The sequence below is a fragment of the Drosophila subobscura genome, chromosome O (genome assembly GCF_008121235.1).
Source record: "Drosophila subobscura isolate 14011-0131.10 chromosome O, UCBerk_Dsub_1.0, whole genome shotgun sequence".
NCBI classification, from domain to species: Eukaryota; Metazoa; Arthropoda; class Insecta; order Diptera; family Drosophilidae; genus Drosophila; species Drosophila subobscura.
The window spans coordinates 3161184-3184595 of record NC_048533.1 but is presented as its reverse complement, the minus strand read 5'-3'; the positions used below and the strand labels follow the sequence as shown (position 1 = coordinate 3184595).

General features: G+C 43.3%; 2 protein-coding genes across 3 annotated transcripts; one reads left to right on the top strand and one right to left on the bottom strand.

Moving 5' to 3' along the window:
- The first annotated feature begins 5521 nt into the window (after window positions 1-5521).
- LOC117896244 (protein sarah) lies at window positions 5522-17321 on the top strand. 2 transcript variants are annotated; one of them, XM_034804401.1, is made up of 3 exons: window positions 5522-5819; window positions 8029-8035; window positions 15693-17321. In XM_034804401.1, exon 3 carries the CDS (start codon window positions 15698-15700, stop codon window positions 16586-16588), a length of 891 nt encoding a protein of 296 aa, XP_034660292.1. In that variant the 5' UTR covers window positions 5522-5819; window positions 8029-8035; window positions 15693-15697; the 3' UTR covers window positions 16589-17321. The 2 variants fall into 2 exon arrangements, with proteins under 2 accessions (XP_034660292.1, XP_034660293.1); XM_034804402.1 differs by lacking the exon at window positions 8029-8035 and having other exon boundaries at window positions 5522-5814; window positions 15686-17321.
- Window positions 17322-17999: 678 nt separating this feature from the next.
- On the bottom strand, window positions 18000-23300 carry LOC117896243 (organic cation transporter protein). The gene is made up of 3 exons (XM_034804400.1): window positions 23036-23300; window positions 19163-19800; window positions 18000-19097 (listed from the first exon to the last, which is right to left on the bottom strand). The coding sequence occupies exons 1-3, from the start codon at window positions 23076-23078 to the stop codon at window positions 18108-18110; spliced, it is 1671 nt and encodes a 556-aa protein (XP_034660291.1). The 5' UTR covers window positions 23079-23300; the 3' UTR covers window positions 18000-18107.
- Between the last annotated feature and the right edge of the window lie 112 nt (window positions 23301-23412).

Below are 23412 nucleotides of genomic sequence, written 5' to 3'. Positions count from 1 at the left end.
TTTTTTTGCTTGTGAGCTAACATACCATTCAAAATGAAAACCCTCAAGACTTTATGAAGTAGCTTGCCCCTCAATATCAAAATAAATTTGTTTTGTGTGACCTTTATATGCTTTATATAATTTAGGGTGAAAGGGGTAACGGATATTAACATCTGAATATGTATACAAATAATGAATGGCGGCAATCGACTTTGCGATACAGATATTTCCCATTAGAGTATTCAGAGTCACGGTGTGAACAAGCAAGAAGTTTTGACGGAACGGGACATGGAGACATGTTTGATGGCAAGGCGGCTGCCTTGCACATGTACACATTAACACTTGCACATTTTCCTCCGTCTCCCATCGGCAAATCGAGATTTGGACAACTGACCTCAAATTTGATGCCCAAACAAGGCACTAAAATCTGCATAGACCCACCGCGTACTTATTATTTTTTTTTTGTTTTATTTGTGTACATAATTTACATATGTATGTATAATGTACATACTATGTATGTGTAAATTTGTGCACAATGAGCTAACGATCAGCTTAATTATAAATTATAAATACAAACAAATGTACAAATTTACATACATATTTATGTAAGAACATATGAATAATTGTACATACACACATATGTATGTACATTGTACATACATATGTAAATTATGTACACAAATAAAACAAAAAAATAATAAGTACGCGGTGGGTCTATGCAGATTTTAGTGCCTTGCTTGGGCATCAAATTTGAGGTCAGTTGTCCAAATCTCGATTTGCCGATGGGAGACGGAGGAAAATGTGCAAGTGTTAATGTGTACATGTGCAAGGCAGCCGCCTTGCCATCAAACATGTCTCCATGTCCCGTTCCGTCAAAACTTTGCTTGTTCACACCGTGACTCTGAATACTCTAATGGGAAATATCTGTATCGCAAAGTCGATTGCCGCCATTCATTATTTGTATACATATTCAGATGTTAATATCCGTTACCCCTTTCACCCTAAATTATATAAAGCATATAAAGGTCACACAAAACAAATTTATTTTGATATTGAGGGGCAAGCTACTTCATAAAGTCTTGAGGGTTTTCATTTTGAATGGTATGTTAGCTCACAAGCAAAAAAAAAAAAAAAAGAAAAGGTTTCAAGCGCTAACAATTAAAGCGCACATGAAGTCGAGAACAGAAACGACGACGAAAACAGCAGTTGAAAAGTTGTATGAAATGAAATAAAAATGATTTGTCTGTAAAAGATGGATTTGGTAACAATGTTGATAATACGGCAGCAACGAAGTCGAGAAGCGACGGCGTTTCCATAATATGCATACAATTTTGAATAAAGCAGTATAAAATCTGCATTTAAAACAATTACAGCATTCAAATACAATAACAACTTTTATTGGTATATTTATTTTTTCCAACCCCCAAGGGTCTGGCCACCAACCCCCACCCCTCATTCTGCACATGTTGCGGCAGGTCAGGTTCATACGCCAAGCCCCGAAAACAAAATCAAATCATCAAAACGAATTTTCGTTTCATCACAGTTTAGGAAGTCAACGCACCAACACATACATTGCTTGCAGTGTCCGTGTGAAACCGGTTTGGAGCGCTACAAAATCATTGGCTACACGAACTTATACAAATGTAGCTTCTAGCTGCGCGCTCTACAAACACTAATACCCATGTAGCTTGGGCTTCTGCTGCGTGTTCTATACGCACTAATACTTGTAGCCGGGACTCCAGGCAGAGGCCTGGGACTCCAAGGCGCACATTTTGCGGTGACGTTTTGCTTCTTCAAAGCTGGATATCTATTATACTATTTGGTTAGTGACGCCAGACAGTACTCAGATCGACAAAAAAACAGGCCGAAAAAATCTAGAGTGTCAGACGATTGTATTGTGTGGTATCGATAGTATTTGTGTGGTATTGATAGTATTTGAGTGGTATTCGTTGGTATGTTGCTAGCAGCTCGAAAAATAAATATTTGTTAAATTTCCGAGAGGGTACCTAGCAAACGCAGAGTAAAGTCTCAATCAAATGGAGGCAACAATGCCGCTGAAGTTGAAAGATATTTGACCACCGTGCTTCTAAACGAGCTTAAGGCCATCAAATGGCAAAGAAAGGAAACATTTATTATAGATTAATGAAGGTTTTTGCATTTTTAATTTGTTTAATTTATTTGAACGCCAGTTGCTTCATGTTGCCAAGACACAGACCCGGCTGGGCTGTTAACAAAATGTTTTCCTTTTGGGACCAAGTACTGCTCCACAGGGTCGTGCCAAGGGGCGATAATCTGGACTCGAAACTGGCTCCCCTGTCCGATTATGCGTTGAGTCTCAAGACATGACTTTTTTTGGTTTTTCGCTTAAAATTAACTGTTCTCACTAAAAAGTATGAGTTTTTGATTATGATTTTGATAGGTAATACTATAAAGTTGTATAAAAAGTGAAAAACGGTTGGTTTAACCCATTTCGTTATACTTTTTGAGTACAGGAAACTGCTGTCCGGTTATGCGATGGAGCCACTGTAAATATAAAATATAAGGTCATAAGGTATACAATCCAATAAAAAAGAGTATTTATAATAAGGAAAATTGATTCTTCAATCAGATTAAATTATTGTTTCAGTGGTCAAAGTCTTTTCAAGCTAGTAATATAAAATAGAACATTAAAATAGAGAAATCTGATTTAAGACTACGGTATATTTACAGTATACTTTGAAGATGCAATGGTATATTTTGGTATATTTCCGAGGGTCTGTCAGTATATTTGATCAACAATTACGCGGTCACACTGGACATAAGCAATAATAGTGGATCCAAACTTATTTTTAATTCCGCTCAGCTGTTCCAAAGTAGGGTTGTCAAATATCTAAAAAATATCTTATCGGTGATATATTTTGCTTGGAAAAAATATCAAAATAATTTAAAATTTATCACTGCAAAAATATCAATATATTTGATATTGTTGATATTTTTTGGTTTTATATATATTCTAATATTCAATTCCGTGCGCATCGGAAATAAATAGCTCCCATAAAGAAAACATCTTTAACATCTTTAATTTTTATTCCACTTTTCTGTGTTTTTAAAGTGACTTAACTATTATTCGCTTTACACACATAATTCTTTTGAGTAAGTGTTTATGGTTTTTGGTTGAAAACACCCACAGACTTTTTCACAGTACGAAAATCCTCCTGATCACATTTCTATCTCGCACACCGTACACCTCACAAAAAACACCACTACTGCATAAATTGCACCAAAGCACTAACCATACAGTCAACGCTGTAACACACCCATGCGGTGTCCGTGTTAAGTCGAGAAAACTCCAGTTTCGTGAGCTAAACGAATAGGGACGTGTGATACACTTATATCAGTGTAAATATAAATATACAATATAAACATAAACCCTAAAATCTCGATATATATATATATTTATGTATGTATATATATTTAAAAAATATCGATTCATTGATAATTTGATATACATATTTTTCCATTTTATTTCGAGTTCAAAATATTTAGTAACATTTGTACCTGGTCAATGCGGACTCATCGTCTGCGACCAACCAATTTCGCAACCAATAAAAAAAAAAAAAATTGATATATATTTGACAACCCTATTTCAAAGTTTTCCAAAGTTCGACGGTATATTTTATCGATAATTTCGCGGTAACTCTAAATCTAGAGTGTCAGACGATTGTATTGTGTGGTATCGATAGTATTTGTGTGGTATTGATAGTATTTGAGTGGTATTCGTTGGTATGTTGCTAGCAGCTCGAAAAATAAATATTTGTTAAATTTCCGAGAGGGTACCTAGCAAACGCAGAGTAAAGTCTCAATCAAATGGAGGCAACAATGCCGCTGAAGTTGAAAGATATTTGACCACCGTGCTTCTAAACGAGCTTAAGGCCATCAAATGGCAAAGAAAGGAAACATTTATTATAGATTAATGAAGGTTTTTGCATTTTTAATTTGTTTAATTTATTTGAACGCCAGTTGCTTCATGTTGCCAAGACACAGACCCGGCTGGGCTGTTAACAAAATGTTTTCCTTTTGGGACCAAGTACTGCTCCACAGGGTCGTGCCAAGGGGCGATGGCGACAATCTGGACTCGAAACTGGCTCCCCTGTCCGATTATGCGTTGAGTCTCAAGACATGACTTTTTTTGGTTTTTCGCTTAAAATTAACTGTTCTCACTAAAAAGTATGAGTTTTTGATTATGATTTTGATAGGTAATACTATAAAGTTGTATAAAAAGTGAAAAACGGTTGGTTTAACCCATTTCGTTATACTTTTTGAGTACAGGAAACTGCTGTCCGGTTATGCGATGGAGCCACTGTAAATATAAAATATAAAATATAAGGTCATAAGGTATACAATCCAATAAAAAAGAGTATTTATAATAAGGAAAATTGATTCTTCAATCGGATTAAATTATTGTTTTAGTGGTCAAAGTCTTTTCAAGCTAGTAATATAAAATAGAACATTAAAATAGAGAAATCTGATTTAAGACTACGGTATATTTACAGTATACTTTGAAGATGCAATGGTATATTTTGGTATATTTCCGAGGGTCTGTCAGTATATTTGATCAACAATTACGCGGTCACACTGGACATAAGCAATAATAGTGGATCCAAACTTATTTTTAATTCCGCTCAGCTGTTCCAAAGTAGGGTTGTCAAATATCTAAAAAATATCTTATCGGTGATATATTTTTGCTTGGAAAAATATCAAAATAATATAAAATATATCACTGCAGAAATATCAATATATTTGATATTGTTGATATTTTTTGGTTTTCTATATATTCTAATATTCAATTCCGTGCGCATCGGAAACAAATAGCTCCCATAAAGAAAACATCTTTAACATCTTTAATTTTTATTCCACTTTTCTGTGTTTTTAAAGTGACTTAACTATTATTCGCTTTACACACATAATTCTTTTGAGTAAGTGTTTATGGTTTTTGGTTGAAAACACCCACAGACTTTTTCACAGTACGAAAATCCTCCTGATCACATTTCTATCTCGCACACCGTACACCTCACAAAAAACACCACTACTGCATAAATTGCACCAAAGCACTAACCATACAGTCAACGCTGTAACACACCCATGCGGTGTCCGTGTTAAGTCGAGAAAACTCCAGTTTCGTGAGCTAAACGAATAGGGACGTGTGATACACTTATATCAGTGTAAATATAAATATACAATATAAACATAAACCCTAAAATCTCGATATATATATATATATTTGTGTATGTATATATATTTAAAAAATATCGATTCATTGATAATTTGATATACATATTTTTCCATTTTATTTCGAGTTCAAAATATTTAGTAACATTTGTACCTGGTCAATGCGGACTCATCGTCTGCGACCAACCAATTTCGCAACCAATAAAAAAAAAAAAATTTGATATATATTTGACAACCCTATTTCAAAGTTTTCCAAAGTTCGACGGTATATTTTATCGATAATTTCGCGGTAACTCTGGCCCTAATAGAATATGATTCCCTCTCAGCTGTTCCAAAAGCACCTAAATTTTTCCAAAGTTCGGCCGAGGCGGATGTGTTTTGTGGAGCGTTGCGGAAAAGCAATTTGTGTCGCGTCTTCGCGAATGACGCAGATTAATGGAATGCAAAAACCTTAAGTGCAACCTCTGACCAACTAAATAGCAACAATAGCAGGCATTGTGCCCTAATTTTAACAGAGAGCAGCCCCAGCAGAGGAACACAAGCAGCGGAGAGACGACTTGCAGCCCCAACGTCTGGCTATTGGCGGAAAAATCGCTGTTTCAATTATCGCAAATAGTCGCTAAAACGGTAAGTAAATACAGTTTCATTCTTTCATATGCAAATCGCCTGCATTTTTGCAAGAATTCCTTATGTAATTCGAAGAGCAAAGAGAGCAGAGACAGAGAGAGGTACAGCAGCACAGTTGACGCTTTTTTACGTGCAATTTGTTGCTGCTGCCACAGCGTCTGGTCAATGATAAATCCCCCGCCCTCGCGCTCGCGCTCCATCGTGTGCCGACTTTATTTTGTTTATAACAAATGCCGCTGAAAAGTCTCCAAAAGCAGACGGTATTATGTACTACGCACTTGAAATTATTGCACCGCAAAGCTATCCTTACCTCCTCCCGCCGCACACACAACCGCCCCCGCAGACGCCTTCGCACACCCACATACGGCACACGCGCCATCTTTAGCCGACAAATGTTTGTTGTTATACCACACTGTGATACTCTAACCGTAAAAAGAGCGTTCGCTGGTAGAGAATTGAGAGTGGGAGCTGTGTGAACAGTTTCCGGTGCAGTGTGATTTTTCACGGTATGTAAATTCTTCTTCTCATCCCCTACCCAACTTTGGAAAACTTCCCAACACAATGCCTGACAAAAAGAGTATTGTCATATTCGACGTGTCTGGTTTACTCTCTCTCGCTATCGTGTCCTGCTCTTCCTTGCGGGTGTGTTCCCGTTACTGTTGCTGTGTGTGCGTGTGCTTGGCGTGGGGGCAAAATATTTTCTGTTCTTGTTGCTCTTATTGAATTTCCTCTTCCTTCCGCATCTTCGCCGTCCAGCTGCTGCTGCCGCTGCTGCTACTGATGCTGCTGCACTGTTCCGGACACCCGCATCCTATTACGTTGGCGTGCGGGCTGGGGTGTGCTGTTTCTGGAAAGAGGGCTAATGGGGTGCAGCCATGACCGTGACTGACAAGCCCATAACCCCAACACCTGCCACATATTGCCTTTTGTTTTGTTATAAACTTTTTTGTAGCGGGTGTTTCGCCAGAAATTTGCAGAGCAAAGGAGAGCCCATAAAAGCACAGCAGCCACAGAATAGTAGAATTTAGTTGGACACACGGGCAGGTTTGAAAGTTAGTTGAAAGCGACCCGATCGGATTACTATACAAACCGATAATCCAACTAATTCTAAGAAATTGCCAATTCAAATAAATTTGAAGACATTTCTCATGAGAAACGTCATGGCATATGCTCTGAAAGGGTATCTGCAGCTTCGTCATCACATGTATCCTTTCATTTCGTTATTGTTGCGCTGTCACATCTTCTCCCCCGTCCTTTTGCTGCTGAATTTTAAACGTGCCACAAGACCTTCGATGAAAGATGAAGATGCGTGTGGAGGCTGTGCGGATGGTCGGATGGGTGGAACTGTGGGGGGCAGGGCATGCGGTGGGTTTGTTGTTCTGTTCTTCCCTTCGTTTTTCTGAAATTTTAATTGCTTTGAGCAACAGTAGAAGCGAAGCAGCTGTAGAAGAAGCCCTTGGCCGTAACCAAAAAAGCCAAAAAAGAAAAACACATTCCCCAGAGCTGCAAAACGAGTTGGAAAATGGAAAATGGGGAAAATCGCTCAGCCAAGGCAATAAATTCCAAAATGCAAATAAAAATTTCAGAGTTGTTTTTGGTCTTTTCTCATCTATTTTTTACTCAGCTAGTTGACAGGGGAGCCCAAAGAGTGTGTAGGATGGGGAGAGGGTGTGGGCGTTTCTGCCTGCCAAGAACACAATGACCTGACTGTAAATCTCGACCTTGGCTTTGCATAGCGACCTTTGTCTAAGGGGTGTCGTCCAATGCCAGAAATATATCCCCAAGCGCCAGCGTCCTGTCGCCCACTTGTCTGCGTCGACGACAGCAGCAGGCTCAGGCCCAGACCAAAGCACAGTGCCACTTATAAGTAGCCTGCCATTTAAAGCGAGTTTGCCAGCGCGAGAGAACATGATGACAAATCAGTGTATGGCACACAGATATAATCGCAGTGATAATGATTCACGGGGTGGAAATGCCAAAGGGAATCTTTGAGCTGAACAGGTGCTCGAGCTGCTTAAGGTACTATTTTTCATTAAATTTGTAATCTTAGCAACTGTTTTTTATTTGGGAAAATTATGTGCATGCCCATGCCCAGATGGGGTGAAAAAACTATAGCAATGAGTGGGAGATCTATTCCTACAGTAGAATGACAACCTATCCCAATCCTCTATAGCAAAACATTCCTCATGACCGAATCAAATGATAAGAACATGACTTCAGGATTCATTCCTAATTTCACAACTCAATACAAAATGTTCGCTGAAGTCAGTGCCTCGAAGATCTGCACCCCCCGTCAAACAGTCGCTATGTCCCAACCCCACTTCTCTCTGCTCCTCCCTCTCTCTGTCAAAGATCAATCGCCTTATGCTTTCGATTTCGATTTCAATTGTCGATTCGCGGTTGTTGTGTTGGGTGGTGGTGACCAACACAAACGCGGGCAAATGCGGATCGCCGAATGATATGGGGAGTGGAGTGGAGGTGGAGTGCGTATGTTGGGACGACCGACGACTAAAAATATGTATACGCAGCGTCGTTTCCTCGTCGTCGTCGACGCTGCTTGCTGCCTGCTGCTGACGCAAAAACGTAAATGAAACGATTTGAAAATAAAAGCAACTCATCTTTTTCCTGCACCTCTCTAACCCTCCCTCCACAATCGACTCCGCAATCGTGGATGCGATGCGATGGTCGTGGTCGTCTCGTTGTCGTTGTCGTTGTTGTGTCTCTGTTGTCCATTTTATGCTATTTTTATTTTCGTTTCGCTTTTGTTTTGTTTTCTTGTTTCTAGCACTGTTTGATAACGCTCTTTTGATACCCTCTATAGGCGGCAGAATTTATTCCAGGGAAAATAATCATGAAAGGGTAACAAAGAGTCGAGGCTCTCAAAGCTATCTCTCTTTTGGCTGCCAATTGATGAATTGAGTACAGATCCGACCCGACCGACTGTTCCGTCAATTGCCGGGAACTTTCGATTCTGTTGCAACTGCACTGACGTCACAGAGCAGAGCCACAGAGCACAGCCTTTAACTCACTTAACACATTGTGCTGTAGCGATATAGCCAGCCAGCGATATTCCATTCGATTCGATTGGACTCAAGACTATTCGACGGGGTCTTTGGTGCCTGTAAACGTCTCAATTAACGATAATAACAATTTCTAAATGTTATCTTTTTGTCCAGTTGGTGCGTCAGTGGAGGAGTGGGACTCGGCCTGTCAGCGTGTGATAAGCGACGACAATGGCCATGATTTGCAACGGATAGTGGAGGCCGGTTCCAACTAGTTGAGCCCAGTAGATAGATAATCCGCTTGAGGAGATTCCTCCGCACATGTTGCCAAAACTGTTTGTTGCCATCTACTGGTTAATATATATTGCCTTTGCATACGAAAGTTGGCCAAAAACTATTTTTGGTGAAGGAGGCAGCAGCCTTGACTCTGACATTCAGGGAAGCAGGGTAGGAATGGGGTACACAGTTGCCACTGACATGCGACAACAAAGGGGCTTGTCTCCGGGGCCAGAGAAAACTCCTCAAAATAACACAGAAGGACGTTTCGTTTCGTTTCGTTTGTGAGTGATAACAATCCAATTTGTAAAAGTAGTTGAAGCAGGCAGACGACGAGTGTGAATGAATGGATGAGAAGTTTCTTCTTCTATATTAAATATTGATTCATTCGCTGATATCTTGTGATAGTCGAAATCCCCTGTAAATGGCTCTTAAACTATGTATGAGAAAAATGTTCAACTCATGTAAAGTTGAGATTTAATCTTCAAATGCTGCACAATATTTGATCAACTTTTTCCGCCCACTTGTAATCCCTGACTTTGACAACTACTCTCTCCATGTGTGGGCAGCAAAAACCGTTAAAAATTTGCCAATTGAAGGTCAAGGTCTTTTGTTAATGGTTGAATTTTCTCGTGAAAAGCCAGCGCTTTCCTTGATTTGCTTTCATTTCCATGAAAAGCAATCGTAAGTTCGCTTTTGCTATTATTTTTGCTTGCATTCAATAAATAATTACATTGCATAAATTGATTTGCACAACTATTGTTTGATTACCAACGGAAGGAAGAAGGGGGTAGGAAGGGCAGGGATCCATCGAAGTGTGAATGATTTAATCAACAGTCGAGTGGAGGAGTTGTCGGGTAATTACGAAAAACCTGACAAGTTCTCTGTGGAATCCCTCTGGGGGCCTCCCTCTGGCTGAAGCTGCTCTGGCAGCCCATACAAAGGTTACACTATCATATGGAGAGGCGCTGACTAGGGTAGGGGCAGGTGTGGTGTGTGGTGGGGTGTTTTTATGACTGGTTAATGAGCGGTCGGTCGGAGGGTCAGTCCGGCTGCGCTCCATACAGATGCGAAATGCTGTCAAATGAATTACGGGATTACGTTTAATGAGAGCCCGCAAAACAAAACACCACACGACACAGCCTCGACTGGTGCTTGCAGAAAGAAGAACCCCCATGAGGTGGGTGCATGGGTGATACGTGTATTAAATTAGGATACGCAATCTCTCCACTCTCCCATTTCCATGTGGTGGCCCAGCATACTACAGTGCGTGTCAAAAGTATAAGAGGAGCAGAAAGAGCAAGCAAGAAGCAAGGCACCAAGTGAAAGCTTCACTCTTGGAGTGAACATATAATTGGAAATTTCCCGTGAGTTTCTATCCTATTTTAGGGTCGAGAATTCCTTGTTGATTCCTGGAATTTTGGTTTAGTTTCCAACGTATTCCAAGCTGTTTCCATCAGCTATTTTCCCATCAATCTGTTGTTCAAGGAATTGATTCTGAGGTTTGGTTAACACCAGCCACCCACCCGTTCCCCAATTCCCATCGAAGGATAGCCTTCCGTGGCGTAGCCTTCATTGGAATGCCTGGCATATTGTATGTAAAACAATTCTATTCATAGAATTCCAATGAATATTTGCACATGGTACGCACTGTAATGGTGGCACACACAAACACTCGTATTTGCTGAACGATTTGCATTGGAAAAGCCAAGTCAGTTGGCATTTTACATAGCAGAGAGAGAGCGGGATAGAGTGAGTGAATGCCACACATGCGACCAATCACTGGCCCTGCCAATCAGCGCCATTTGTTGCACTCCACACGCACCGTTTGTTCAACTCCCACAAAAACACACAATGAGCTGGGCGGTGGGGGTGTCGAAGGTTGCAAAGCAGCTTTTTGCAATAATTATCTAACCAAAGCAGCAGTGGCAGTGGCATTCAGGCAGGATTTACGGGGCAGACCGAATGCTCAATTATGAAAACGTTGCATACTTTCAGGTGCGAGCAGCAGCCGCCCCTAAAAGACTGCCAGGAGGGGGGAGTGTGGATCTGCGTGTGGCTTTTTGCAGGAAGTTTTCGCAGCTCCGGAACAAAGGAAGAACAGGGAATTTTCGCAACCTAATTAGGATTCAATTAATTTTCGCCCTGCACAATGGAGTCGGGTTTAATATCTCATTCTCTTACTCTCTCTCTCGGGCATACAAGAACCGCAGGGCTGCCAAGGCTACCTACAACTTTGACCTTTTTGAACAGCTAGCTGGCTGGTAGCTGCTGGCTGCCTGGCTTTGTGTCAGGTGCAACGCACAAGTTTCTCCAGTTACAAGCAACATGTGGCATGTGGCTGCTGACAAGTGCAGCCAGCCGTCGCAGCATTAAATATGAGAGGAGGCAGCCACAGGACACGACTCGACTTGACAGGACAGCACACACTTTGTGTGTGCGAGACATAAACAGGCGCTCAATCAGGCGCTAGATTTAATTAAATTCCAAACTCTCTCGTTGAACATCAATCGCAAATAAATGTGTGCGAGAATATCTGCCCGATGCACAGCGGAAAAGTTTGAAATTTCACCGGGAAATCAAATTAATCTGCTCCCACACACACACACACAGATCCATTCGCATTTGCATTTGCATTTCCCCCATTTTCCACACCAGTAAGAGAAATCGCTTTTTGTCACGAAAAACGAATGACTAAAGTAAATAAGGCCACAAAAACTGATTAACTGTGGCACCCACACATCCACATACTATATGTACATACATATGTATATGCCACATGCTGCATGGCAGATCTGTGACCAGAGCTGGCCAATATGTTGGCAAATTCAATTACAAATTTGCAAATTTAATGAGCTTAAAGGCTTAATGCCGAGCGGAAAATCTACCAAATGAAAACTGCATGCTGCCACACGAAGGTTTTTTCTCAATGCCAGACCCTGCTTTAGCTTAGTTTTTTATACCCGGTACTCGAAGAGTAAATAGGGTATATTGTATTTGTGCACAAAGTGAATGTATGTAACGCACAGAAGGAAACGTCTCCGACCCCATAAAGTATATATATTCTTGATCAGCATCAATAGCCGAGTCGATTGAACCATGTCTGTCTGTCCGTCCGTCTTGTTGAGCGCCTGGATCTCAGAGACTATAAAAGCTAGAGCCACCAAATTTTGCATCCACACTTCTGTATGCTCACACTGTTACAAGTGTATTTCAAAAATGAGCCACGCCCCCTTCCGCCCCCGCAAAAGGACGAAAACCTCCAAAATCTACATCTAAATCTACTTTTGAAGATAAAAGAAAACTAAAAACGCCATTCCATCACCAAATTGGGATCCGATTGGAGCATTATTATAGCCACAATGAAGAAATTAATTTCCAGTGGCTAAACCCACCCCGTCCCGCAGCTTATATGTATTTTTTTTTGCACATTCTCTCATTCACACTCTGCTTCTGCCTCTGACACGTCTCCGCCTCTGCCCTTACTCTGCAGTGTGTGACTCTAGGGGAGGGTGGCGAGGCGAGCTAAAGGCGTGAGTAGTGTTGTTGGCAGATGAAGAAAAAATGTAAAATTTGACAAATAACCGCTAAGGTGCAGATGTAGTACTGAGTGCCGGGTATAAAAGTTGTGACGCGTAAGAAGCGTCTCATACGTCCCTTCTCGTTTTTGAGTAGGATTTAAATTCAGGTTTGATTTTGTTGTTCCAGAAATTCTTGTTTGTGAAAGCAACAATTGATTGCGGGTTAAATATAGCTTCTTTCCGACCTTTGTTTTTCTCGATTTTACTTTTAGACTAACATAACTTCCCTTTAGCTGCGTTTTATGCTTGATTTAACTGAAACTTTCCTCATGGAATATTTTACACTTTTTAGAGTACTCTGCCTCTGTGTTCCTCTTCCCTTTCCTCCTTTTTGATGGGGTTTCCTTTGCTGGCTTTTAGTTTTGGGAGTTTACTTCAAGGTTCTGCATTAAATTTGTCTGCTTTTTGGCTTCACAAAATGGAAACTCTCATTCGTGATAGGAACACACAATTTAAATAAGATTTCGCCCATATTTCTCTTGAGATACTTTCCATACACATGCAACATTCTCAAGGCGTATCCCCAATGGATGTGTGGGGAATGGCAGAGTGGACGGATGGATGGATGCTGATGCAAAGACAGATTCTCTATGGGGCACAATGGGAGGACGTTGCGGTGCGGTGCGGCGACCACTTGATATAATGATGACAGCAATTATGAATGAGTGAAGGTCGCCGCTGGATAACGACCGGCAGGCAATTCATCATCGTCTTGGGACCATCGCCTGAGCCTCATTGCTGAGGGCGGCAGAGGGAGGAGCCACAACTTTGGTCTAGGCTTAAAGCAGAGCTTTCTTTTGCCTGCGTGTTTTGTTGGCACGGCCAATGATGACGTCACCTCACCTCACTCACAGGGCAGGCAAACAATTTGCATGCCAGCAGGTCGTTTACGCTGACTTGCAATTTTTGCTTCGCCATGAGAGTAAAAGTACTTTCTGCCACACAGCCACAGCTCCTGCTTTTAGCTATGCGTATACTCTGCCTCTCTCTGGAAAGAAAATAAGAGATAGGGATCGCAGGAGCCATTCACTAAACAAAGTACACACGTCATGGGAGGTGGAAACAACCGACAACCACAACCACATGTACAGGTTCCTGTCCCTGCCCTGAAAGTACAAATTTTCAAGGAAATCAATCATCCAGAAATAGATCAACTCGTCGTTGGATTTTCTCTGTTGTTTTTTTTTTAGCTATTGTTTTTATTGTTGTCCGCGCACTCTTTGGCTCTTTGCTTTTGGAAACCTCTCCGGCAAAAAACCGACAACAAAACAACAAAAAGAGAGAGGAAATATAGTAGGCAACCTTCAGTCTAGGCGTACAGGGGGAGGGATAGGATTGCCTTTTCTAGGTGATGGTTTATCGGGTTGAATATTGAATGGGGTATATTTTTTTGAGAGTTTTAAAGTAATTGAATTATTAAAGAAAATATGTGAGAGAGGGAAGTAGGAAGAACAGAGTATTTTAGAGAAAAGAAAGAATGGAAAATGAGTTTAGAGTTTATAAATAACAGCAGATGATGTTCAATGTTAAATTCTATAATTCAATGCCCTAATTTGTACAACTTCCATTCCCAAATTATAATTAACATCTTAATATCTCCACAAATATTAATTAAAACAAAAGAAAGCCTCTCTCTCTGTCTCACTCTAATTGCAGGCCATAAAAACTTTGCAAAAACCGAAAATAAAATACATTTTGTGCCGCTCATTTGGCTAATAGAAGCGCCCCCCTCCCCTGCCACATGGAGGCTTAGTAACATGTACTAATTATCGCCTGCTGCATATCGCTGATTCATGGGCCATAATAAACCCAAAAGGGAAAAACAGGGAGAGAGCGAAGAGAGAAATGTTATTTTTATATAGCATACAAATAGGCGCCAATCCAAAAACTATGCTCGACAGCCGACGCCGCCATACCCTCCGCGCCATCACAATAAAATGGAGTCCTTTCCATTCCATCCATAAACCATCTATAGGATCTATTATAAAGGGGGTGGGAGAGGTGGCGGAATGAGACCTCTGGCTGTCAGTCACAGGTGCCACACAGAGACGACGTCACTGTTGCCATTCCACTGACGCCCGCGACACGTCGGTGTCGATGTCGATGTCGGTGTCGCTCGCGCCAGTTGCTCATTCATTCGTTAGCTCGTTCGTTTGTTTCTTTCATTCATTCACAAAACAAAAAAATATATATGTATATTCGCTACTATTAATCACCCTACGAGGTGCTCCATTCTCACTCTTGGTTGCTTTAGTATTTGGGCGTCTATTCCGCCACGTTTCTTCCCTTATTTTGGCAGGAGAATGAGCTGCTGTCCCCCTTCTGGCAGTTGCTTCTGTGCCCTTCACCCCGTTTTTAACAGTCTATTCCTAGCATTCGGCATAACAATAAAATCAAGAGCAATTCCGAATCAACAGTGCGTCACCAGCACAGCACTGCCTGCGGATCCACCAGAAGCTCTCCTTCCACGCCAGGATTCTATTGATTAGCTTCACGTGTCGATAGTTAAACATCCCCTCGAACCCCTCTAGCCCCTTCATTCGCTTGGGTTTCCTGCTTGGGTGCCTTCACTCCTTTTCCACTGGCAGACACGTCTGTAGTTTTTCGGTTTGGCGGCAGCACGGGCGGTGCAGCAGGAAGCCATTTTCATTGGCGTTACGTTAGAAACGTGTTACGTCAACAATGTTAACCAAAGCTGTGCACCACAAGAGGCCACAAGGAGGCAGAACTCACGCTAGAGGCTGTTTACCTTGCGTCAGGTGCTGCCAAGGACTGTATGGAGGAGGGAGGGGAAACAATTTGAGGAAAGTCTGCGGCCATTGTAATGGAAATCCAAGATGAAAGGTTTCCCGCAAAGGTTGTAATTATAAATGGCATCCCGTATGGTAATTATTGCCTGTGGGATTTGCGCTTACGTTCATTCATCCGCATACTCCCATCCATCAATAAAACTTTAGTGCAAACTTTCAACTCGAAACTAATCCTCTGTATCCCTCGCTAATCTCCTTGCAGCTCTGCCCCAACATGTCCGACGCGGCCAAGTCCAACAATAATGCGGCGGCCGTCTCTGCCTCCGCCTCCGAGCCTGCAGCTGCGACGCCCGCTGATGAGGCGTCTCCAACCAAGGAGGCAGCAGCCTCACCGACCACACCACGTGGCGGCAACAATCACAACAACAACCACAGCAAGAGCCACAACAAACTGAAGTCGACACAGAACAGCAGCGGCGGCGGCAGCATAGACAAACTGTCGCCGGACCAGGACATCTACATCAATGCCGCCGACGGACTGCCCAGCCAGCATCCCTCGCTCCCGAAGGAGGGCATCATAGACAGCGACACGGAGCCGGAGGTGGACGCAGACTCGTTCGACGACCTGCCCACATCCATTATCGTGACGAACATCCACTCGGAGGTGTTTGCTAATCCGGAGCTGAAGCACGGCATGGAGGAGCTCTTTCGAACCTTCAGCGAAACGGCCACGTTCCAGTGGCTGCGCAGCTTCCGACGGCTGCGGGTGAACTACGACAACGCCATTGCGGCGGCCAATGCGCGGATTAAGCTGCACCAGTACGAGTTCAACAAGAAGACGGTGATCACCTGCTACTTTGCCCAGCCGGTGACCCCCGTGAACAACAAGAACCTCCAGCCTCCGGCTCCGGTCAAACAGTTCCTCATCTCTCCGCCTGCCTCTCCGCCAGCGGGCTGGGAGCCGCGCGAGGAGGCCGAACCGCTGGTCAATCACGATCTGCTGGCGGCACTGGCCAGTCTCACACCCGGCGAATCGCACGAGTTGCATCCACAGAGCGAGGACCAGCCGGCCATCATTGTGCACACAGCAATGGTGCCAGAGGGAGCTGGCGGCATCCAAGCCAAGGCGCCCATAGTGCAGACCAAGTGTCCGGAGAGGGCATAAGATTGCAGGGAAAGCTAAGAGCGAGCAGCAGCAACCTCCTAATGATGGATGATCCCATCTGGAGTGGGACAGATGGGAGACATTTGATTGAAGTATTTTTTGTAAATATTTTAAATTCAATTTTGTGATTGATTTACACATACAATTTAGCTACGTTCGTTCGTATGTTTATATTATTAGGCACTCAGCTTTGATTTAGTTTCAGTTAGAGTCCCTGTCTCTGTTCCTGTCCATGTCCTTCCCTCTCCTGTACACCCAACCATCCTTTGCCTCTTGTGTTAGTTTCACATCCTTACCTCCCGTGAAAAGTTTTAGAACCATCTGAACCCCATCCGTTTCTTGAACATTTTTAGAGCTATTCGAGCATTTAAGACAACGTTTTTGAGGTGCCCCAGCCCCACCGCCCAGTGTTTTGTGGCGGAGCCCTGCTAGCAACTGCATCTAGATGTGTTTTCTCTATATCTATTTTCCTCTCTCTCTCGCTGTCTGTTTCTCTCAATTTGATTGTGTCTATATATGTATGTATATGTGTATAAGATATATCGATGTCCAACCCCTCTATCTCTCCCGAAGCGCCCCCCTATTCTATATCTATCGAGTATCTATATCTACATGTAAATGTTAATGTAATTCTAAGCCAGCGAAATTTAAGACCGATATCGCATCAGATATCGGCCAAAGCATACGTATATATATGTATTTAATTGAAAATATATTCAAATTCGAAAATGAATGTTCTCAAATGTACCAAAACCTACACACAAAAACCAAACAAAAAACTGAAAAAAAAACCAAAACGAAAAACTCTTTGAAAGAAAACTTTAATTGACGTGGGAACTGGCGCCGTGCATTCCCAATGAATGGAAAGAATCCTTTCCCAATCGGCAGACAATTGTGATAGTTGGGGTGGGGAGGTGGAAAACTATTGAAAACTGCAGCCAGTTTCAAGGCTGTGCGGAATCGGATGTTCCACAAACGTACTTATTGTCGTACTTAACTTTAATTGGGCGGAAAAGTGTGCGAAAATGCAATCGAATTGGACATATGGCATAGCATATTAGATGGACATTCCGTAATGCAAGTCATTTAAGAGGCCTCGTTCGGAATGTGGGAATACTTTTAATGGCAATTCCAAATTGCGTACTGTCACATCCATGTACTTAACTTAATTGGTGGGGCAAAGTGTGCGAAAATCTTGCGAGGAGTAGCGTATGGCAGGAATTGATTGGTGATTGAATGGAATATTAAGATGCACTTTGTAATTATATGACAAATGATTCAGGGGATAATGGGTTAAAGAAGAATGTTCAAGAAATAACTAAAAACAACAAAGAGACCTTGTGGCAAGTGGTCTACCGTCAAGCCAGGGTGTTCTTCCATGCCACACAGTCTCATTTTATTCATTTTGCAATGGATCTTACAACTTAGAGTACTACTAAAAACAAAAGGAAATGCTTAACAACGAAATAAAATGGGATAACAAGGGCGGGGGGCAGTGCGGAACTTTGGGTTTTTTGATTCATTTGCTTTCGATATTCTTGAGCGGCACCATCTGCTCGGGATCGTCCGGATAAATACTATTCTGGCGCTTCTTGCGACCAGCGCACTGGCTAAACCACGTGTCGCCTTTGCCAAAGTTCTCGCCATCCTCGATGGACTCGGGCATCGGTTGGTTCATCGTCTCTGGAAGGAACATTACCCAGAAGCCAGAGGCCAGCGCCACCACACCAAACAGTACAGCGGGAATCTTTGGATCAAACGAGTCCAGGAGGGTGATGAGAGGCGTGAGAGCGCCCGACAGACGGGCACACATGGAGCCCAAACCCATGGCAGAGTTACGTACGACAGTGGGAAAGAGTTCCGCCGAGTAGTTGTAGATGACGGCAAAGGAGCCGGCGATGAGTAGCTTGCCAGCCATCACCACAGCCGTGGAGGTGGTGCTGCCCTGAGCAATAAATGCAGCAATGATGCAACAGAGTCCTCCACTCAGCATCAGCGTGGAGGTAATGGAGCGACGTCCCAGGCGATCCAACACGAACACGATTGTTATGTAGCTGGGGAACTCGACGAGTCCCATGATGAACAGAATCAGGTAGGGATTGCCGTACAGCTTGCCGGCACTCAACGACAATCCGTAGTACACGATGGAGTTGGCGAACCAGCAGAGGCACACATTGAGCGTCTTCATGCGCAGGTTGGGTGTCCGGAAGAGATCGCTCAGTCCGGCACTGGCCTTCTCCTCCACCGCCGCCTGCTGCTTGGCCTTCTGCACAAAGTAGTCCTTGTCCACGGGTATCCCGGAGCCATTGATGCGCAATCCCTTGGCCACAATGTCCACGGCCTCGGCGGCACGTCCCTGCATCCAGAGCCAGCGCGGAGACTCATCGAGGAGCCACCAGTGGCCAAGGAAGAGGCAGCCATGGAGGCCATAGATCACCTGCAGCAACTGACGATCGTGGATAAGTGCACCCCATCCAGCGACCAGCATGATGCCGCCAGCAAAGACAGCCTGAAAGAGATCACAGAAGATTACAAGGAATCTTGAAGTGGAGTTCTTTGGATCCCTGCACTCACCTGGAACGTGATGCCACAGACAGTACGTTTTGTGGGTCCCACCAGCTCCATTGTCAACACAAATCCGCAGATGTAGGCTCCAGCAGAACCCACAATGCCCAACAAATAGCGGGCCACCATGAAGGAAAAGTATTCGGGAATGAAGGCAACGCCCACGCCGATGATCAGCTGGAAGAGCGCCGACCAGCAGAAGACCGTCTTGCGACCAATCTTATCCGCCAATCCGCCGAGGGTGACGGCGCCCGTGAATACGCCCAGCATGAACACCGTCTGCACAATGGCGCCCATCCATCGGCGATCGCACACAAAGTTCCAGTCAATGGTGCGCGATGTCTTGTAGTACGTCGTATCGTATACGTACTGTGCACAGGCAATGGTGCTCTCGTTGCCGCCCACAGAACTGGGATCGTACATCAAGCAGGACTCCAGTTCACCATTGGCCTTCGTGGGAATGGCATGCTCCAAGGCGCTCACGTTCCATGGCCCCAGAGCCAAGGAGCTGTTGTCGAGGCCGTCGATAAAGCAGCGATGCTCCGGCACGGCGGATACCGTAACCAGGGAGAGCATATGCATGCCTGCGGTCAAAGCGGAGAGAACTTGCAGGAAGAACTGCAGGAATTGGTATTTACCAAATTCCCCTAAGGGAAAAAGAGATTTCGGATTATAATCAAAAGTTTCATTTAGAGAAATTAAAGATTTTACACGTATAAATGTTGAAGATTGGTATATAAAGGGTATTTAGTAGTTGAAAGCCACAAGCGAATAAAGAGAGGGAGCAACTGCGTAGTCCCGTTTGTTATTCTTGTGCTTCGCATGAAGAACTATATAAGGAGGTCTCGTCGGTGGCAGAGTTACTCGCTACTTCTGCCTATTTTCAGTGCTCGTTTGCTTGTCAATGCGGAAGGTTACAGCGAGAGCCCTTTCACTAGCACTTTGCACTCGCAAGTTCTGCTTATTTTTGCCGACGAGACCTCCTTATATAGTTCTTTATGGTGCTTCGTATTTGCTGAGAACCAGCTACCTGGGGCGAAATGCCTGCAGAGTGATGGAGAGAGCAACAGCAAGAGAGAGCGTATTGGGCATAAGATGAGATCAAGAGATAAGACAATTGCGACGTACTGCAGTAGAAGCAACAGCTTTGTCCATTTTAGACACACATACAGTGCAGTATGTGCACATATGGCGCCTCTCTACTATGGTGTCACTGGCTCGGAATTGTCGTCACTCCAAAGACTTTTTTGCAATTAAATCCAGTGGAATTGATTCAATTCGATTTCAATTGAAAGGCATACAAATGTGCCCATCAAAAATGTATCGTATTTGCCAGCAGTTTGCTTTGGCTTGGGACTTCTGCTCGTACTCTTTCTATTTTGCAGGGTTCTGCGTCTCTCTGGAGAATGCATTGAATCGATTATGACTTTTGCTGTCCACAGCGATCGCTGTTGAACGAGGGCAGGGACTGTGTAAATTTCTGCTGACTTCTACATAGAAATGGGGAGCGGAGAGTGGAGAGCATTGTAGCCTAGATATCTGACACATGAGCGCGCGCGGGGTCCAATGTTCAATCAGGCATTTCAATTGATTTGTGGGTTACATTTATTGATCGTTTAAGCGATCAACTTTCGCCATGCCATCGCAAGAGAGAGAATCCTTCACTCATGAGTACCCCAACGCCATTCCGCCCTGTCTGAGCATTTCATTGAATACGTCGAGTGTAATATTATGTCATAGACACGGAGCAGAGCTTAATTAATCTCAATTTGAACATTTTGCCACAATCTTTAATTAAATTCAATTACAAAACCCACCCCAATATACATAATCAGCGTATAATTGTCCACGATCGATAAGGGAACAAAAAACACGCGACACTCTGCAATAAATTCGCATTGAAAAATCATAGCGGGGATTATCAGATAGAGAGAGGGAGAGAGGATATAGCGAGAGTGCGACCACCAACAACCATATCATATATCAAATTTCAGCAATGTTGTGGTGGGATTTATGACAGCCGCCCCAACTCATTGACACAGTTTGTTGCCAAGTGCGGGGAGGGTCCTTGAGAAGAGCAATCGACCACAATGATGTGTTTGTACGAGTGGTACTCATATAAAACTCTAGGGTTATATATTATTCATTAAAGCGATGAATAAACATGGTAGCTGGATAGATCACAGGGAAAGCCTCCGCTGGCTTAGCTCTTATAATAGATTAGAGAGCACATTTTGTGGGAAAAATGATGCATGGAAACAAGATAAGGCCATGGCGATAGCACAGTGATAAGAAATTAGCAAATCAAACACTTGAAATATTCCAAAACCAGCACTACAATGCCCAAAAGTTCCTACAATAATCGTTAAAAAAAAAATCCATGGGTGGAAATCAACATTTTCGTGCTAGTGTTGAGGTAGATCATGGCATTCTTTATGGGCTTCCTCTTCTATGGTTTTAACCTTGCCGACTTTTCAAACGATTTTCACTCGCTTTGAAGGTCTCTTACGGGGGGCGGGAAGGGCTTTCAAAGTCAGGTGTAAAAATGCTGCTAACAGTGGCAGCTGCTAACCGAATTGAGCTCAAGCACGCCTCCAAATCCAAATACAAAGTAATTAGAGCTCCACCAGACCCCCAGTGGAGGCCTTCAACAAAATAAATACACGTAAAAGAGCGGAGTGATGTGGTATGTGTGAGGTTTGCGAGGCATAGGCCTCATATGGGGAGCTCAGAGCGCAGACAAAAACCAGTTTGCATTTTTTTTTGCATTTTCTCAAATACAAATGGATGTGGCCCATAAATAATGCTAAAAGTCGCTAAAGTTGCTAATGTGTTCATTACTCTCTCTTCTCTCTTTCCTTTCACTCTTTTTGTTTCGCTTTTAGATGATAAAAAACAAGTTTAAATTCTATGGTATTTTCGGTTCTGAAATCAGTGGAGATATCAGATAAGTCACCTCTATGAAGTAGAGCCATATACAGTCGCAAATTGATTGCGTATTGATAGTGAATGCAATCGAGAACCAACACTAAGTACATATAGGGTAGAAAAAAGTAAAAGTCTAGAACACACTTTGCTGAGCTTTCAGTTTTGCTTTCGTCATAATCAAGTTGATAATTCTACATATAATTATTGTTAACTGTTTTGCATAAAGTAATGAAGCAGAAGGTGCCACTCGTTGCACAATTTATAAGTACAACCACAAAGCAGCTATAAATCCCCGAGAGATCTTTATGACACAGATCTTGTGACAAAAACCCTCCTCCCTCTGAGCTGTGCAGTGTGTGTGCGCGGGTTTTAGCGTCAGTCTGCGAAAGCTAAGATACAGAAATACATTTGGCCTGAAGGTTCAACAAGTGTCACTGTATCCGTTCCCCTTTCCATCCCCCCACGCGCAAACGCGTATCGTCTGGGTTTCGGCGTCTGAGAGTTCTATCAAACTGTCTATCATGGATGTCTACAACCTTGGGGGATTTATTATTAATTGGAAAAAAGTGCAAAATCCAAAAACAAAAACTGTATACAATAGTTGCAATTAAAACCGTATTAGAGGCGGCTTCCTTTGAGCACTTGATGGACAGCCCCAGGCACTAGCACCAGCCAGCCGTATAGATTAGACAGAGATTGCCGCGAAAATAATTAGGAAATTTGAATGCAGAGCAAACGCACAGGGCAGATAAACCTCATATAAAAAGTATTAATCCATCCGCTTTTGGATAAGCTCAGAGACAGCTGCTGCTGGACAAGTTTTCGCGGCGCATTCCAACGATTGATAAGGAAAAAAACGCGATGCCTTATCATCACTGCCTCGCGCTGACCTGCCTGGCCTGCTCCGCACACCACACACAACCCACCACACTTTGCGGCGGAGGCGGCACTTACCCAGTTTCCCCATGAGATCCTCCAGCACATAGTCCACAGCCATGGTTGGAAGGGTTCTGCGTTCCTTAACAGTTTCTGGTCAGATGGTGGATGTAGATTTTCGATTTATGTCTCGTCGAGTTTTAGCCAGCTGGCATCTTCCGAAGAACAACCTCGCGATAGTTCTGCTGGAACGTAGAACGTGCTCCGACGTGCAGCTCTCGAAATGTACAGCTCTTGCTTCCACTCTAGACTCTTTCGACCGCCGGCCGCATTTGCACTGGCAAAAAGCTAACTGCGAACTGTGCCGCTGAGCTGAGCAGAGCTGAGCGAGCAAAACGAACCCAATGGAGCTCTGCCTCAAATAACACTCATACCAGCGCAGAAAACCCTCACGC

Coding starts and splice junctions, on each gene's coding strand:
- LOC117896243 (XM_034804400.1), bottom strand. CDS start 23,078: ATGGCTGTGGACTATGTGCTGGAGGATCTCATGGGGAAACTGG. Junction 19,801..23,035: donor GGATCTCATGGGGAAACTGG/GTAAGTGCCGCC, acceptor TTTTTCCCTTAG/GGGAATTTGGTAAATACCAA. Junction 19,098..19,162: donor TCTGTGGCATCACGTTCCAG/GTGAGTGCAGGG, acceptor GATCTCTTTCAG/GCTGTCTTTGCTGGCGGCAT.
- LOC117896244 (XM_034804402.1), top strand. CDS start 15,698: ATGTCCGACGCGGCCAAGTCCAACAATAATGCGGCGGCCGTCTCTGCC.